The following is a 14,286-nucleotide window of genomic DNA, read 5'->3' as shown; positions in this document are numbered from 1 at the left end:
GCACATTTCCTTAAAATAATCTTTTAATTACTGATGCTTTCAGAAACATATTTTATCAAGGTTAATGTGTATCTTTTCTTTTTCATTTATTTTGATACAGAAAGAAACCCCATAGCACGGGAGCTTCCCCAGGTGTTAGGATGTCCCACGTGATGCCAGGGTTTGAACCTGGGCCACACACATGGCAAGGCATACATCCTACTGGTTAAGCTATCTTCTGGATCCCTGTAAATCATTTCTCTGGTAGTGATTTTTTAAATTATTTTTCTTGAATCAACGCTGTTGGCTGAATTCCTGATGAGTTCACTGTGTGGTTTTCAAGTCTAGTTATTCAACTTCCTTTCTCTTAGCCACTTTAGAACGTGATTGATTCCTCACACATATGAATGTTACATCATCTTCTGAAATCATATAATTGCGTTATAAAGCTATTTTCTTTAGAAAAATTATTTAAAATTATAATTCTGATCATCTGATTTAGGTAGTAGCAGTATTGGCAGCAATTAGAAGTTGAGAACATGCTGGGGTCACTGTTGGAAATAACATTCTATTAAAAGCTTTAGAAAATGGTTGAGGAAAGTGGTTTTTGGCTTTTGCTGAAGTTGGTCACACTGTACGGTTAAACTCCTTGTCCAAAAAAAAAAAAAATACACAACTTACAAAATTCTTTCTTTTTCCTTTCACAGTCCCATCAAGGGACCAAAAACCCATGTGAATGTGTATAATTTTGAGTGGAAGAAACTGACTACACTGCCTCCACCTAAGTGAAGAAATCAAATTCAGGAAATGTTTCAGGAGCTTCCTTTGCTTTTGGTAATTATTACTTTATATTTGAAAAGCAATAAAGATTTTTTTATAAGGAAACAGTCATGTCCTGTGTTTGATGAATACCCAGGAGGATACCAATGAGTAGTGAGTAGAAACCCATTTGTGCTTCACCAGCGCTTGTTTTGACAAGGTTTTTCAGGACTAACTTAAACAATGTAACAAGAGCAGAATCCTTTGCATAGCTGAGGCTCCTCCAGGTTTCAGGAAAAAGAACACTTACTGATTACTTCAACAGCACCCTAAGTCTGGTACTTGCTCCTCTTTGAGAAGCACCATGAGAAAAATATTTCAAATTAATGGAACAAAATTCCTTTGATCATAATGAAAAACAAGGTCTCCTTTAACAAAAGTAGCCTCAAAATGAGTAAAAACAATAAAGCAATCCCAACTTCCAGGAAATTTAGCAAATTGCAAAAAAATTGGTAAAATAAGCAAAAAAAAAAAAAACCCAGCAGTTGCAAGAAAATTAATCTGGGAAGTTTTCCATAGAAATATTCATCCCGCTGGCCAGGCTTCCCTGGATTGAAGACCCCACCAATGTGTCCTGGAGCTCAGCTTCCCCAGAGACACACCCTACTAGGGAAAGAGAGAGGCAGACTGGGAGTATGGACCGACCAGTCAATGCCCATGTTCATCGGGGAAGCAATTACAGAAGCCAGACCTTCTACCTTCTGCAACCCACAATGACCCTGGGTCCATGCTCCCAGAGGGATAGAGAATGGGAAAGCTATCAGGGGAGGGGGTGGGATATGGAGACGGGGTGGTGGGAATTGTGTGGAGTTGTACCCCTCCTACCCTATGGTTTTGTTCGTTAATCCTTTCTTAAATAAAAAAATTTTTAAAAAGGAGAAAAAAAATAAAATCTTTAAAAAAAAAAAAAGTAAAAAAAAAAAAAAAGAAATAATCATCCCTTCAAGTCGGCCTCAATCACCTGAAACAGCTTCCTTTGTGTGGTCAAATACATCAAATTCTTTTTCACCTAGAGAGGGAAGAAAGGAAGAACTATTTCATTAAACTGAGCCAGCAAATCTTGTTTTCTTCTTCTAGAAGAACTAGAGACTTCTAAGGTTTCTAAAATGAGTTCATTTTAGTTTCTTCCAATGGACTGAAATTTTGCCTTAGTTAGTTAAAATGCAGAGTCCTGAATTCTGTTATCAAGAAGGGTTGTACCTGGGAATCCCCATTTTAGCAACTCTCCCCTCCAAAGAGGTCAACATACTTCAGTCTGTCCACAGAGTCAGTGGCTAGGCTGTTATATTCAAGAAAAGCTGACGTTTTCAAAGACAAATGCAGTGTAGAACAGAAGTAACCCAAACACCAGAGCAAAGCATTAGTGATTAGCCAGTGTTTGACAGTACCAAGTGCAGCTGAGGAGGTGGCCTGGGTGCATATGCTTGTCCTCAGTAGTAAGAATCCCACCATCAGATAAGGAGAGCAAGTGACTTTGATCATGACCACTGTCTCTGCTGGAGGACATGTGAGTGAAACAGAATAGAGAAGACTTGGTTTTAAGACTGAACAATGACAGAGAAAAGTGCTGACCAGAGAAGTCAGCAAAGATTCCATGTAAATACAACCACCTTCCCTTCAATGTTCAAATACGCTAGTGGGGTCTAGACCCTTCTAGTAGGTAAAGCATACCCAGTGAGACCCCACAACTCTCACCAAGTGGCACTCATGGTGATTTTCTCTCAAAAAGCTCCACCATAGATAAGATTTTAGATGCTGATAGATTTATCTTCCAAATTAAACACAGTCACAGCAAGGTGGCTGCCATTCAAGGCTCTAGAAAGCCTGTGAGGCCCCAGGTCCTTGACCGTGACAAAAATCACTGCCGCCACCCCACCTCCCAAGTATTAAGCACCTCTGGGTAGGCCAAATGCGGGCCTCTGTTCACAGAGGACAGCTTTGGAGTACTGAATTCTGGTGTCCCACCTCCAAAGGAGCCACTGCTGGTGTAATCCTCAGTTTCCTACTCAAAAGGAGAAGGAAAAATGTTCCCTCTTGAAATGTGGGAATGTATCCTTAGGACAACAAAATCCTATAAATCAACACTTCCTCAATAAAGTGACAATGGAATTAGGAAAAAAAAAAAAGTTTCCTTTTATCTTTGAACTGTAGAAAAGGCTTATCCATGTACTATAGCTGGGACCTCAAGATACCCAGTTTCTCATTTATCAGCATTCAGACTTACAACGAGAAAGCAGTCTTTAATTTGTTATTAACGTGATGCCCTTAGGTCTGTTATTTATATAAAAATAATTGTCCTTCGGAGCTCATGTCCTTTAAGAGTAAGCTTTGGGGGCCGGGTGGTGGCACACCTGGTTGAGGGCACATGTTATAATGTGCAAGGACCCAGGTTCGAGTCCCTGGTCGTCACCTGCAGGGAAAGCTTCGTGAGTGGTGAAGCAGTGTTGCAAGTATCTCTCTTCCTCTCTATTCCTCCTTTCCCTCTTGATTTCTGGCTGTCTCTATCCAATAAATAAATAAAGATAAGAATAAAAAAAGAGTAAGCTTTTAACCTCTCATCTTGCTGGCTGCCCTTTGGGTCATTTGTCTCTGGTTACAGCACTGTAATTGCTATGTCTATATTCCTAGAAAGTAGGAGGTTTGGTCAGCACCAAAAACATCCCATTAGCCATGGCCTTTTTTGTAAGTATGGCAGTGAAATCAATGTCATGACTGTTGGATTCTTTACTCCAACCAAGAAGTTAAGACTTTTGTTTCCAAGTAACCAGCATTTGACAAACATCTGTTCTGCGCAGAGGGCTTGGCCACATGGGGGATAAAAGAAAACTAAACCTGAGCTTTGCAAGCATGATATGCACTATCATGGTGGAGAGCCTGCAGTCCAACATGGAACTACTATAAGTCAAATAAGTCAAATACATACTAAGAAATGAATTTAAGCCTAGATGTTGGTAATAACTTATAGTCTAGCTTAGTAGCATCACCTTGATCTCCACAAACAGCAATTGGTCATTACAAGTACAAAGTACATCACCAAACACATGGAATTAGAAACTGGCTGGCTGCCAGAAGATGACAACAGGTAGAATATAGTTGAGGTTGGAAGCAAGGTGAGGGTACCCAGGTAAGAATAACTGGCTTGGGAAGTCGGGCGGTAGCGCAGCGGGTTAAGCGCACATGGCACGAAGCACAAGGACCGGCATAAGGATCCTAGTTCGAGCCCCGGCCCCTCACCTGCAGGGGAGTCGCTTCACAGGCGGTGAGGCAGGTCTGTAGGTGTCTATCTTTCTCTCCCCCTCTGTCTTCCCCTCCTCTCTCCATTTCTCTCTGTCCTATCCAACAACAACGACATCAATAAAAAAAAAAAAAAAAAACTACAAGGGCAACAAAAGGGAAAAAATTAAAAAAAAAAAAAAAAAAAAAAAAGAATACCTGGCTTGGAGTGTCAGCCTCACCACTCATGGCTGTGAGAGATTCTGGACATGTGCCTTACTTCTCTGTGCACCAGCTCCCTCTTATAGATGAATAGGGGCCTTGTCTAATGCACAAGATGCCAATGGGCATTCAGAGTTAATACATGTAAGGCACCATCCAGTAACAAATGACCACATACATCACCTGCTATTGTTCCTGTTGTTGCATTTTCTCACACTGTGAAACGTAGAGGGCATCCGATGTGTCAAAAATAACTGCCTTGGGAAAAGCACTAGTCCCTGTATTCCTTAATTTGTCTGTTTATCAAATACTAAAGTTTACTTATCCCTTTGAATTTGCCATCAAAACCCAAAGCTGTATATTCCTTCCAAAGAACAATTACCTAGCTGTACAAATCTGATTCACTCTTTTCTCATCATCAAGTTTGTTGTTGGGGCTGGGCAGTTACCATGTACAAGGACCCAGGTTTAAGTCCCCCCAGTCTCTATCTGCTGGAGGAAAAGCTTCATGAGTTGTGAAGGAACACTTCAGGTATCTTTCTTTCTTTCTCCCATCTATCTCCCTTCCCCCTCTCAAATTCTCTTTGCCCTATCAAATAAAAAATAAAGTGAAAAAATTTAAGTCTGTTTTCTCTTGCTCTCATGGCTTCTTCACAGCATCAACTACTTCCCCTAAGTGTTCACTCTTGCCAGGACAATCCCTCCACCCCGGGCAGTCTCTAGAATGGGGATGGGATCCCCTGTTCTGTCTTGCATATGAATCATTCCTTCCTAGAAGCATCCAAGTCTGATTTCTCAGAAAATGAATTATGGGTTAGGAGGGAGCTCATTCAAGTCCCTCCCAGCATAACCTTAAAACAGAGTCTCTACCAGGAATCTAAGCCTCAGGTAGAGTTTGGGTAGGTCATTATAATGGAATAGATTTCTTAACGAAGTTTTCACTGGAATGTATCATTTTCTTTTTTTTTTTTTTTTTTAAATTTTATTTATTTATTTATTCCCCTTTTGTTGCCCTTGTTGTTTTATTGTTGTAGTTATTATTGATGTCATTGTTGTTGGATAGGACAGAGAGAAATGGAGAAAGGAGGGGAAGACAGAGAAGAGGAGAGAAAGACAGACACCTGCAGACCTGCTTCACCGCCTGTGAAGCGACTCCCCTGCAGGTGGGGAGCCGGGGGCTCAAACCTGGATCCTTTTGCCAGTCCTTGAGTTTGGCGCCACCTGCGCTTAACCCGCTGCGCTACCGCCCGACTCCCGTATCATTTTCTTAATGGTGAATATCCATAAGCCACATTGTGAGTAATGTGTCTGCAACAGTAGCAACAGAAATCACAACTATTTTCATATCACATTATAGTTGTTGCAGATGTTTGCAAACACTTTTTGGTCCTCACTACTCCAGAAGCAAAATTACAAACTTTCTGCCATCCTGGTATGACCAGGATTCCCTGACCTAAACAGACCTCTGCTATGGGAACGATGGTTAGTGAGTGATTTCCAAGGCCCAGAAAAGGGACAAAGTTTCCTGAGCCCCAAAGATAAGGGTAACACCCCAAAATATGGACTTAAATTTCCACTGCACTTTCACTGGCCATGCAAAGATAAGGGGTAACACCCCCAAATATGGACTTAGTTTCCACTGCACTTTCACTGGCCATGAAGTTGGCAAAGGCCCTATCTCCAGATATTTGGCAAATAAGTGCTGTATTGCCTCACAAATCAATTGCTTTTCTGAGGTACCCACAAGTGTACTTGGATAGAAGTTTTGAGAACAAGTTGAGGAGCGACTGTCCTATGAAGCTGAAGAGATTTCACAAAAGAATTTGGAAGTCATGAAGGAGGCAGCAGTTCAGGCAGAGGAAGTCACTGCTGAGATTATTAAGAAAAAAGAATTTGGAAGTCATGAAGGAGGCAGCAGTTCAGGCAGAGGAAGTCACTGCTGAGATTATTAAGAAAATGGAGAAATAGGAAAAGAAACACCTGGAGAAGGAAAAGAAACACCTAGTTTCAATTGCCCTTGTGGCTACAGAAAATAGCAATAGTATTACAGAGGAGCATGAGAAGACAAATGAAAAACTGAAAAAGAAGAAAAAGCAAAAACCCCAGGTTCCTCAGGAGAATGGAATGGAAGAGTCACCAGTCTCCAAACCCAAGAAAAAGAAATCTTTCTCTTTCTCTTTCTTTCTCTTTTTATTTTTATTTATTTATTTTTGGATGAGACAGAGAGAAGTTGAGAAGGGAGGGGGAGATAGAGAGGGAAAGTGACAGAAAGACACCTGTAGCCCTATTTCACCAGTCATAAAGCTTCCCCTTGTGGGTGGGGAAAAATAAATCTTTTTCCAAGGAGGAGTTAGTTAATAGTGATCTTGAGGAAACAACCCACACTGTAAGTCTTCCAAAGAGGAAGAAATCTCCAAAGAGGAACTAATTAGTAATCAGGAAGAGTCAAAGATTGTTACCAAGAAAAAGAAAAGGAAATTCACTGAGAAGCCACCCAGCAGTGGGCCTGAAAAGGCTGCTTGCAGTAAGAACAGCTCCAAGAAAAAAAAAAAAGTCCCAGGAAGATTAAAATGACCATTATACCCAACTCTACTAAAAAAAAATTCACAAAAGCAATGCTGCCAGATCTTACTATTCAATGTGCTCTTTAAATAGTCAAATTATGAAACAAAGTTTAAAAAGTCAAATTACTACTATAACACACATTAAAAATATCTTCTTATGTATTTTTTTTGGTTTGTTGGTTGGTTTTTGCCTACAAGGTTATCGCTGGGACTTGGTGCCTGCATTAGGAATCCACTGCTCCTAGTGGCCATTCCCCCCCCCCATTTTTGTTGTTGTTGCTGTTGTTGGATAAGACAGAGAGAGATAGAGGAGAGGAAGACAGAGGGGGAGAGAAAGACATCTGCATATCTGCTTCACCATTTGTGAAGCAACCCCTTAAAGGTGGGGAACTAATGGCTCAAACCAGGATCCTTGCACTGATCCTTATGCTTTACACAATGTGCACTTAACCCAGTGCACCACCAACTGGCCCCTTACGTATTTCTTTTTAAATTTTTTTCCGTTTCCTTTTTTGTTTGCGAGAGAGAGAGAGAGAGAGAGAGAGAGAAAACACAGCACTGAAGCTTCCTTTAGTGTGGTAGGGATCAAGGTCAAGCCTGATCTCATGCATGGCAAAGCAGCACACATGAAAGTGAGCTATTTCACTGGCCATCTTCTTATATATGTATTTCAATATAGCTGGCTTCCTTTGTAGCCCTATATACTGTATGTCTTTAAAAATACTATTCTAGGGAGTTGGGCGGTAGTGCAGCAAGTTGAGCGCACTAGTGCAAGGACTGGCTTAAGGATCCCGGTTCGAGCCCCTGGCTCCCCACCTGCAGGGGAATCACTTCACAAGCAGTGAAGCAGGTCTGCAGGTGTCTCTTTCTCTCCCCCCTCTGTCTTATCCAACAACGACAACAACAATAATAACTACAACAACGAAACAAGGTTAACAAAAGGGAATAAATAAATATTTAAAAAAGATTTAAAAAAATATTAATCTGAGGGTAGTCATCATAGCAAAGGAGTCCAATATACATCAATAGTTAAGACTCCCTTGTGTAAGAAGGTTGAGAACAAGTGAAAGAACTAAAATATCAGAATGGTGAATGGTGTGTGAATACTTACTGAAATGTGACATTATAATATTCTTCAGGTGTCACTACTTTTGCTCCACCAAAGTAGTCCACAACCCAGATATTGGTTATATTCAACTTGGCAAAGAACCAGTTGTGACTGGAAGGCCAGGTTTTCATCGCAGGGTGTCGAGTGAATAATGAGGTTTTTGCAAAGTCCAGTTCTGTTTCATTCACCTAAAGGTCATAAGTGAAACATTCTCATTACAGTGACATTTTGTTTTCTTATCTGGTAAAAACGTGTGATTCTCACATTGTACAAATACTAACAAGTTCAATTATATTCTTAATTTCAAAATGTTTTATTTTTTAAATGATATATATTTGGCATTGTAATTATTTTAGTTGTACGACAACAAAAAAATGTTCCCATTGCAAAATGAATGCAAAACTTAGAAGATATTCACTATCTCACACAAATACTTTTTTTCCTTTTTTTGTTTTCTAGTACAAAATTTTAAGGTCTACTATAAATCTTGATCTGAAATTTACAGAATCCAGAGAAAAGAGAAGAAGTCTAGAAAGGAAAGTAGAGAATAAAGATCTACAGTATAATGAAGTAGGAAACAGACATAATGAAGTAGGAAACTATCAGGAGGACTGATCTTCATTGCTAAGCATTAATTCTGAGCTACCAAAGCAATGGTTCAGGCACTATAATAAAATGTCACTGGTGCTATGCCATGCCATGCCCCTCCACCAAACTTTATCCTATAATATGCATACAGAAAGCAGAAACACATCTGCAAGGACAAAAACCTTCAAAATCATCATGAGAGAACGTGGAACATTTATTTCCCTCTCTTCTTCACAAGGAAAGACATTCAGCTACAGAGATGCATGTATCCACACAGAAAGTCAGGTCATAAACAGGACTTAGAGGTATGTATGACTGATGGATTAGAAAGCAAGTCTTCCAACTCGGAAACCAGGTATGTATGTATAGCACCATCCTTCTGCCCTTCCTATGGTTTTATTTAGCCATTTCCCTCCAGCTAGCATCACAAATGGTCTAAATTCACACTCACCTCTTAACCCAGAGTGTGCCCTGCTCTAAGTCAGTTAAGATATGAGAAAGGGACTCAAACAAGGGAAAAACTGTGCAGTGTGAAATACATAAAGATTGAGCTTGGGTGGAGCAGATGTCTCTTATATCAGGCCTTCAAAGCTGTTATAACTGGCTTCAAAGAACAGCTTATTTTTCTTACAATGTCTTATTGAACACTTATCTGAAAGCAATTAATACCCTCTGTTTTCATGCAATTACATGCTAGAACAGAAATTAACTCTGTAACTCAGTCACAATTAATTTTATCTTATTCTTAGTGTCTTTTCTTTTCGTTATCAGTAAGATGTGAGGTCACTACCTTGGTAACAGTTCCTGACAGCATTGTGTGAGCACAGAGGGGACTTTGGGGATCAAATCCATGATTCACGCAGTAGGAAGTCTGTGCCAGGGACAAAGTCAGTGTAGAATACAAGTTCTCCTGTAAGGAAAAAAATAAAGACCATCATATGTGAAATACCACCTCTGGAGAGGTGATATATTTAAAAAATTGCATAGACAGACCCAGAACTCAATCCTTCTTCCATGAAACAATAAATTAAAAACAACCTTCTACAGAAAGGGGATGTTTGTCAAACTTAAAACTGACAGTAAGAATTATTTTAACACTTTTTTAGTTAAATTATTAAATTGCTCCATACACACTGGAGGAATTATAATTATACCACCTTCTAAATTCAAGACAAGGTCTCTAACTTTCACTGAAAGATCTCAAGAATTAGATTCTACCATGAAACTAGTGTATAAGAGTCTCAGAGTTGCTCAAGTAGCTATGTAAGCAAGAAAGTAGCTGAATCATTCTACCTGTTTATCTTATGCCAACAGAAACTGCCATCTGATTTCAAAACTGTAGAAGTTACGCATTCCTGTTCTAGAATAAGAGAAGTTTTCTTACAGCTGAAAAATGCAGCAAAATTCCTAGTTCATGATTATTCAGCAATCAGTTTCATAAGAGGTACTGTTGACAGATATCAAAATTGGCCTGCTACCTTTCAGAATATTCACAACTTTATAAACTCCATGTGTGGGCAGGTGGTTGGGCCGGGAGTGAGGAAGTTCAACTAGACTGTATTCCAAGAACCAACCTGAGGGTGGGGGTTGATGGCATAATGGTTATGCAAAGAGACTCCATGGTTATGTTTGAGTCTCTAAAGTCCCAAGTTCAATCCCCTACACCACCACAAGCCAGAGCTGAGCAGTACTCTGGTTAAAGAGGGACAGAAAGAAAAAAAGAAAGAAAGAAACTAGCTACTGAACTAAGAGCCAACTTGCCTGGAGAGCTTGTTACAATGCTCATTTCTGGGTTCCCTTTCCAGATTGAGTATCTCCACTCTTTTTAAAAATTTTTTTATATTTATTTTCCCATTTGTTGGCCTTGTTTTTCATTGTTGTTGTAGTTATTGCTGTTGTTATTGATGTCGTCATTGTACAGGACAGAGAGAAATGTAGAGGAGGGGAAGACAGACAGGGGGAGAGAAAGATAGACACCTGCAGATCTGCTTCACCCCCTTACAGGTGGGGAGCCGGGGGCTCGAACGGGGATTCTTATGCCAGTCCTTTTTTTTTTAATTATGCTAAAGAAATGTCTTAAAATAGTAGGCAGGTTTGCGGAGTACCTTATTATAATTCAACATCTGTAAACACTAAATTGTGATCACTATAAAGTCTAATTTCCATGTGATCTCCTTTACTCATATTTTACCATCTTCCCTGGCCAGGAAAGAACAAGCAGCAAAAATCTGCATTTGAAATGAATATGCCAGGTGGATCTTATGCAGCTTTAGGCATCTAGAAGCTGTTTTCAATTTCTGGGCAGTGCTGAGTGGCAGGGTATATAGGAGCAGATGGAGGAGACAGAGGTCAGAAAGAGGCAGAAAAGTAGGTAGGTTAACTGAGGAAGCAGAGTTCACAACTTTTCCTTCCATCATAGAAACCTGAAATCCTGGGCGGGCTCCTTGCCACTTTGCCTCTTTGGAGGGGAGTCAAAGATCTGGCCTGGGGTCATATCTGACCACCACTATCTGGCTGGTCACAAGTGAATTGCTGCACCTCTGAGTCTTAGTTTCCTCATTCCTACAATTGGAAATGGTAATTTGACACCAGTTAATGAGATAACCTGACAGAAGAAGACTGGGCGTGAGAAGTCATTTAGTACCCAGAAATGTAAACATAAACATGTACAGTAATTCCCCCCTCAACTTGATGAATCAGTTCTTGGAAACTGACTTTAAGCAAAGCAATACATAATGAATGCAGGTTTTGAGTAATGGTGATCATGCAACATGGCTGAGATTTTTTTTCTCTCAAAGAAATGACATTCTGACAACACAAATCTGAGTCAAATGATGTTATTCCAGGAACTCCCACACAGTAGTGGTTCTTAATTCCCCTTATCAAGGAGGGTTTTACAGGACTGTGTAATAAACTGTGTTTTAAAATAAAATGCTTTGTGGATCTGGAAAACACCAGAGGAAGCCAGGCACTGGTTCACTTAAAAAAAGGAAAAAGGAAACACTCAGAAGTAGCAATAGGCATAGATGTGACTTAGAAAGTAAAGGTATGGCAGAGAAACTGAATAAAAATGGGTAAAAAATGCATATAGATATATGTACATAGTCAACCATATCTGTGGCCTGAACAGAACTATTGCAATTTCTGCTAAGGGATATGGGGATACAGAACTCTGCTGCTGGCAACAGTATGGAATTATAGCCATATTAACTTATAATTTTGTAAATAAATATTAAACCACTAATAAAATTAAAAAATAAAGTAAAATAAACTTTCTTGGCACTGAATTTTTAAGTCTAAAGTTAAGTACCTGGTTAAAAGAACTGTTTCCATTTTGGTTTTAGAGAATGCAGCCCCCTAACAAGTCATGTTCTTATGTTTCAAAGCAATTAGAAATTTAAACCTTTAAGTGAAGTTTCAATATTTAAAAGTTGGTTAACTAATTCAAAATAATTAGAAACAAAACTGAACTCTGTAGATAAAAGAATCTGGTCCATGGGGTATTCTGCTCCTTGGTCACCAGTTTAACCTGCCTTTGTCTTATTTATTTATTTATTTATTTATTTATTTATTTATTTATTTTAATGGAAGAGCTCCTCCAAAGAATGAAATTAGGCAATCAGCAAGTTATTCAGGAAAGACTGACTAAAGGTGTGGTTTTGTATGGGGTTCAGAACAGAGGCCCTTAGAATTATAAGCGATGATCTGGAGGCGGTTGGGAGGTGTATTGTTTTGCAAGCCTATAGCCCTGGGGTTAGATGAGATCCTGGTTTGGTCAATGGCCTTGGACAAGTTACTGGACCTATCTGGCTGAGTCTCAACTTCTTCATAGGTAGGAGTTGGCAATACTATATCTCAAAGTTTTACCAGGAAAGAGAGCACTGTGAAGGTCAGTCCTGCACAAGGTTAGGTTTGGTCATGTGTTTCACTTTTGTAAGCTTGCTCAGGTCAACCTCAAGTCTGGGATATGTGTCAATTACTTTCCCCCAAATCAGTCTCTAGCTGCTGGGCAGCTCTAACCTCCATGGTGTGTGTCCCTGACTCCTCTCTTGGGGTGTGGAACGGGTGCACATACCAGCTGGAAAGCTAGTTCTGCCCCCAAAGGTAGACAAAGGGTGAGGAGGACCTGGACCTGGTCAGATCTGCGCTGGAGCAGGTGCGCAGACGTCCAATTCTACAGCTGCCTCCAAGGGTCTGGACTTCTGCTGCCCGAAGAGGCTCGGGGTTCCCGAGGAGAGTGAGGTAGAGGAGTTTCCCCGTATACAGCGCTCCGCCCCGACTGTCCGCAGGACGCGCGCCCCTCTGATTCCCTGTAAGATGCTCTCTGGAGACTTTGGGTGCCCAGGAGAGCGAGCCTAAACTCCTGAGCCCCCGGACACCCAACAGGCACTATGAGCAGAAGGACCGGAGGGGGGGATTCAAGATCTATCACTGTGCGCCCGGCTGGACCAGGGTGCAGGGAGGGAGGCGAGACGCCAGTTCTGTGGGGCAGTCCAAGCATGGCCCCTCTGCCACGGGGCCTCTGACTTGCGGGCCCCGCCCCTCACCTGCAGGTCCTGCACGGTCTGCATCAGCGGGCTCAGGTAGAAGTAGGGCACGCCGCTGCCAGAGCCCGGGGGCCCGTCACTGAGGGACAGTACGTCAACGAAGGGCCGGCCGCGCACTGCTGGGTTGGCGGAGATGGTGGCCAGCGCGCCCCAGCCGCTCACGTGTGTTACGAAGCGGGCCACGCGCGCCGCATCCTCGCGGGGCGGCAGCGGCGGCAACTTGACGTCCCCGGTGTCCCACTCCCCGTGGCCGCGGCCGCCCCGAGCCTCCGCTTGCAGACCCAGCAGCGCCAGAAGCAACAGAAGCGCGCACCTCCCGGTCATGGTGATTTAGGGCTGGCCCCGCTCGACTGTCCTAAACAGGCGTCCCGGCCACCCACGGGACCCGCCCACAGTCACTGGAATTAGGGACTCCGCGGTGAGGTCTACCGCAAGGGACATCAACACGACCGTATAGCACGGGATTGGCTGAGCCTAAGAAGAGAGGAAATAAGAGCTCCTAAGGAGCTCCAGGATTGGCTGATCTCCAGTGGCTCCCGCCTACCAAATCCCAGGATTGGTTGGGGGGTGAGTGGCTCCCGTCCAACGGAGAGGGCGTTCTAGTGAGTCAGTATGGAAATTGATTGAATGAAAGTAGCTCCCGCCTATCAGAGCTCGGGTTTACTCAGAGCAAGAGTAAATATTTATACCGCCTAGTGAACCTGGCATTGGACAAACAGCATGCAGCTACCATAGTCCAGAATAGGTTCCGTGGAAGCAGCTCCTACCTACTATATTCCGGGATTGGACTACAGCAAGAGACTCCTTCACCTCAGCGTCGGATTGGCAGGTAGAAGCCGCTCCCGCCCACCGAAGGTTGTGACTGGTCGATTTAAGAAACTGACCCAGCACAGGCTGCTCCTGCCTACCAAAGTCAGGATTGGTCAACCACATCTCCCGACAACCACCTCTCAGATTAGTCAATGCATGCGGATTCCGCCTATAGAATCCTACGATAGGTCAACGGAAGAGGTTGTCCCCTAGCAGAGGCAATGATTGGTTGGAGCAACCGTCTCTCACAGGTCAGAATTGCCCCCTCAAAACAACAACAAAACCCAAACCCCAAACAAACAAAAAAACCGCTAACACGCCTCGCCCACGGAATCTGCGAATTGGCAGAGGGCCTATGATACCAGGCCTGGAATTGGTTCAGTGAATGCAACTCCCACCTACTAGCCCCTAGACTAGCCAATTAGTATCATATCCCA

At 42.0% G+C, this 14,286-nt stretch overlaps 1 protein-coding gene across 5 annotated transcripts; it reads right to left on the bottom strand.

Annotated features, from left to right (window-relative positions):
* Positions 1 to 5: 5 nt before the first annotated feature.
* On the bottom strand, positions 6 to 13,508 carry CREG1 (cellular repressor of E1A stimulated genes 1). Of its 5 annotated transcripts, XR_009551594.1 has the most exons (6): positions 13,040 to 13,501; positions 9,283 to 9,402; positions 7,908 to 8,092; positions 2,187 to 2,294; positions 1,740 to 1,807; positions 6 to 1,330 (listed from the first exon to the last, which is right to left on the bottom strand). XR_009551594.1 is itself a non-coding variant. In XM_016190656.2 (5 exons), the coding sequence occupies exons 1-5, from the start codon at positions 13,361 to 13,363 to the stop codon at positions 1,804 to 1,806; spliced, it is 741 nt and encodes a 246-aa protein (XP_016046142.1). In that variant the 5' UTR covers positions 13,364 to 13,508; the 3' UTR covers positions 1,732 to 1,803. The 5 variants fall into 5 exon arrangements, 3 of the variants coding, with proteins under 3 accessions (XP_016046143.1, XP_060053939.1, XP_016046142.1); XR_009551595.1 differs by lacking the exon at positions 2,187 to 2,294 and having other exon boundaries at positions 13,040 to 13,496; XM_016190656.2 differs by lacking the exon at positions 6 to 1,330 and having other exon boundaries at positions 1,732 to 1,807; positions 13,040 to 13,508.
* Between the last annotated feature and the right edge of the window lie 778 nt (positions 13,509 to 14,286).

This window comes from Erinaceus europaeus, chromosome 9, assembly GCF_950295315.1.
Source record: "Erinaceus europaeus chromosome 9, mEriEur2.1, whole genome shotgun sequence".
Lineage (NCBI taxonomy): Eukaryota > Metazoa > Chordata > Mammalia > Eulipotyphla > Erinaceidae > Erinaceus > Erinaceus europaeus.
The sequence above is the reverse complement of the archived record's forward strand: the minus strand, read 5'-3'. Positions and strand labels throughout refer to the sequence as shown.

Bases quoted from the DNA above. Each gene is read 5' to 3' on its own strand.
- CREG1 (XM_016190656.2), bottom strand. From the start codon at position 13,363: ATGACCGGGAGGTGCGCGCTTCTGTTGCTTCTGGCGCTGCTGGGTCTG. The intron at 9,403-13,039 runs GTGAGGGGCGGG...TTTTCCTTACAG, and splicing joins AGACCGTGCAGGACCTGCAG to GAGAACTTGTATTCTACACT. The intron at 8,093-9,282 runs GTAGTGACCTCA...TATGACCTTTAG, and splicing joins TGTCAGGAACTGTTACCAAG to GTGAATGAAACAGAACTGGA.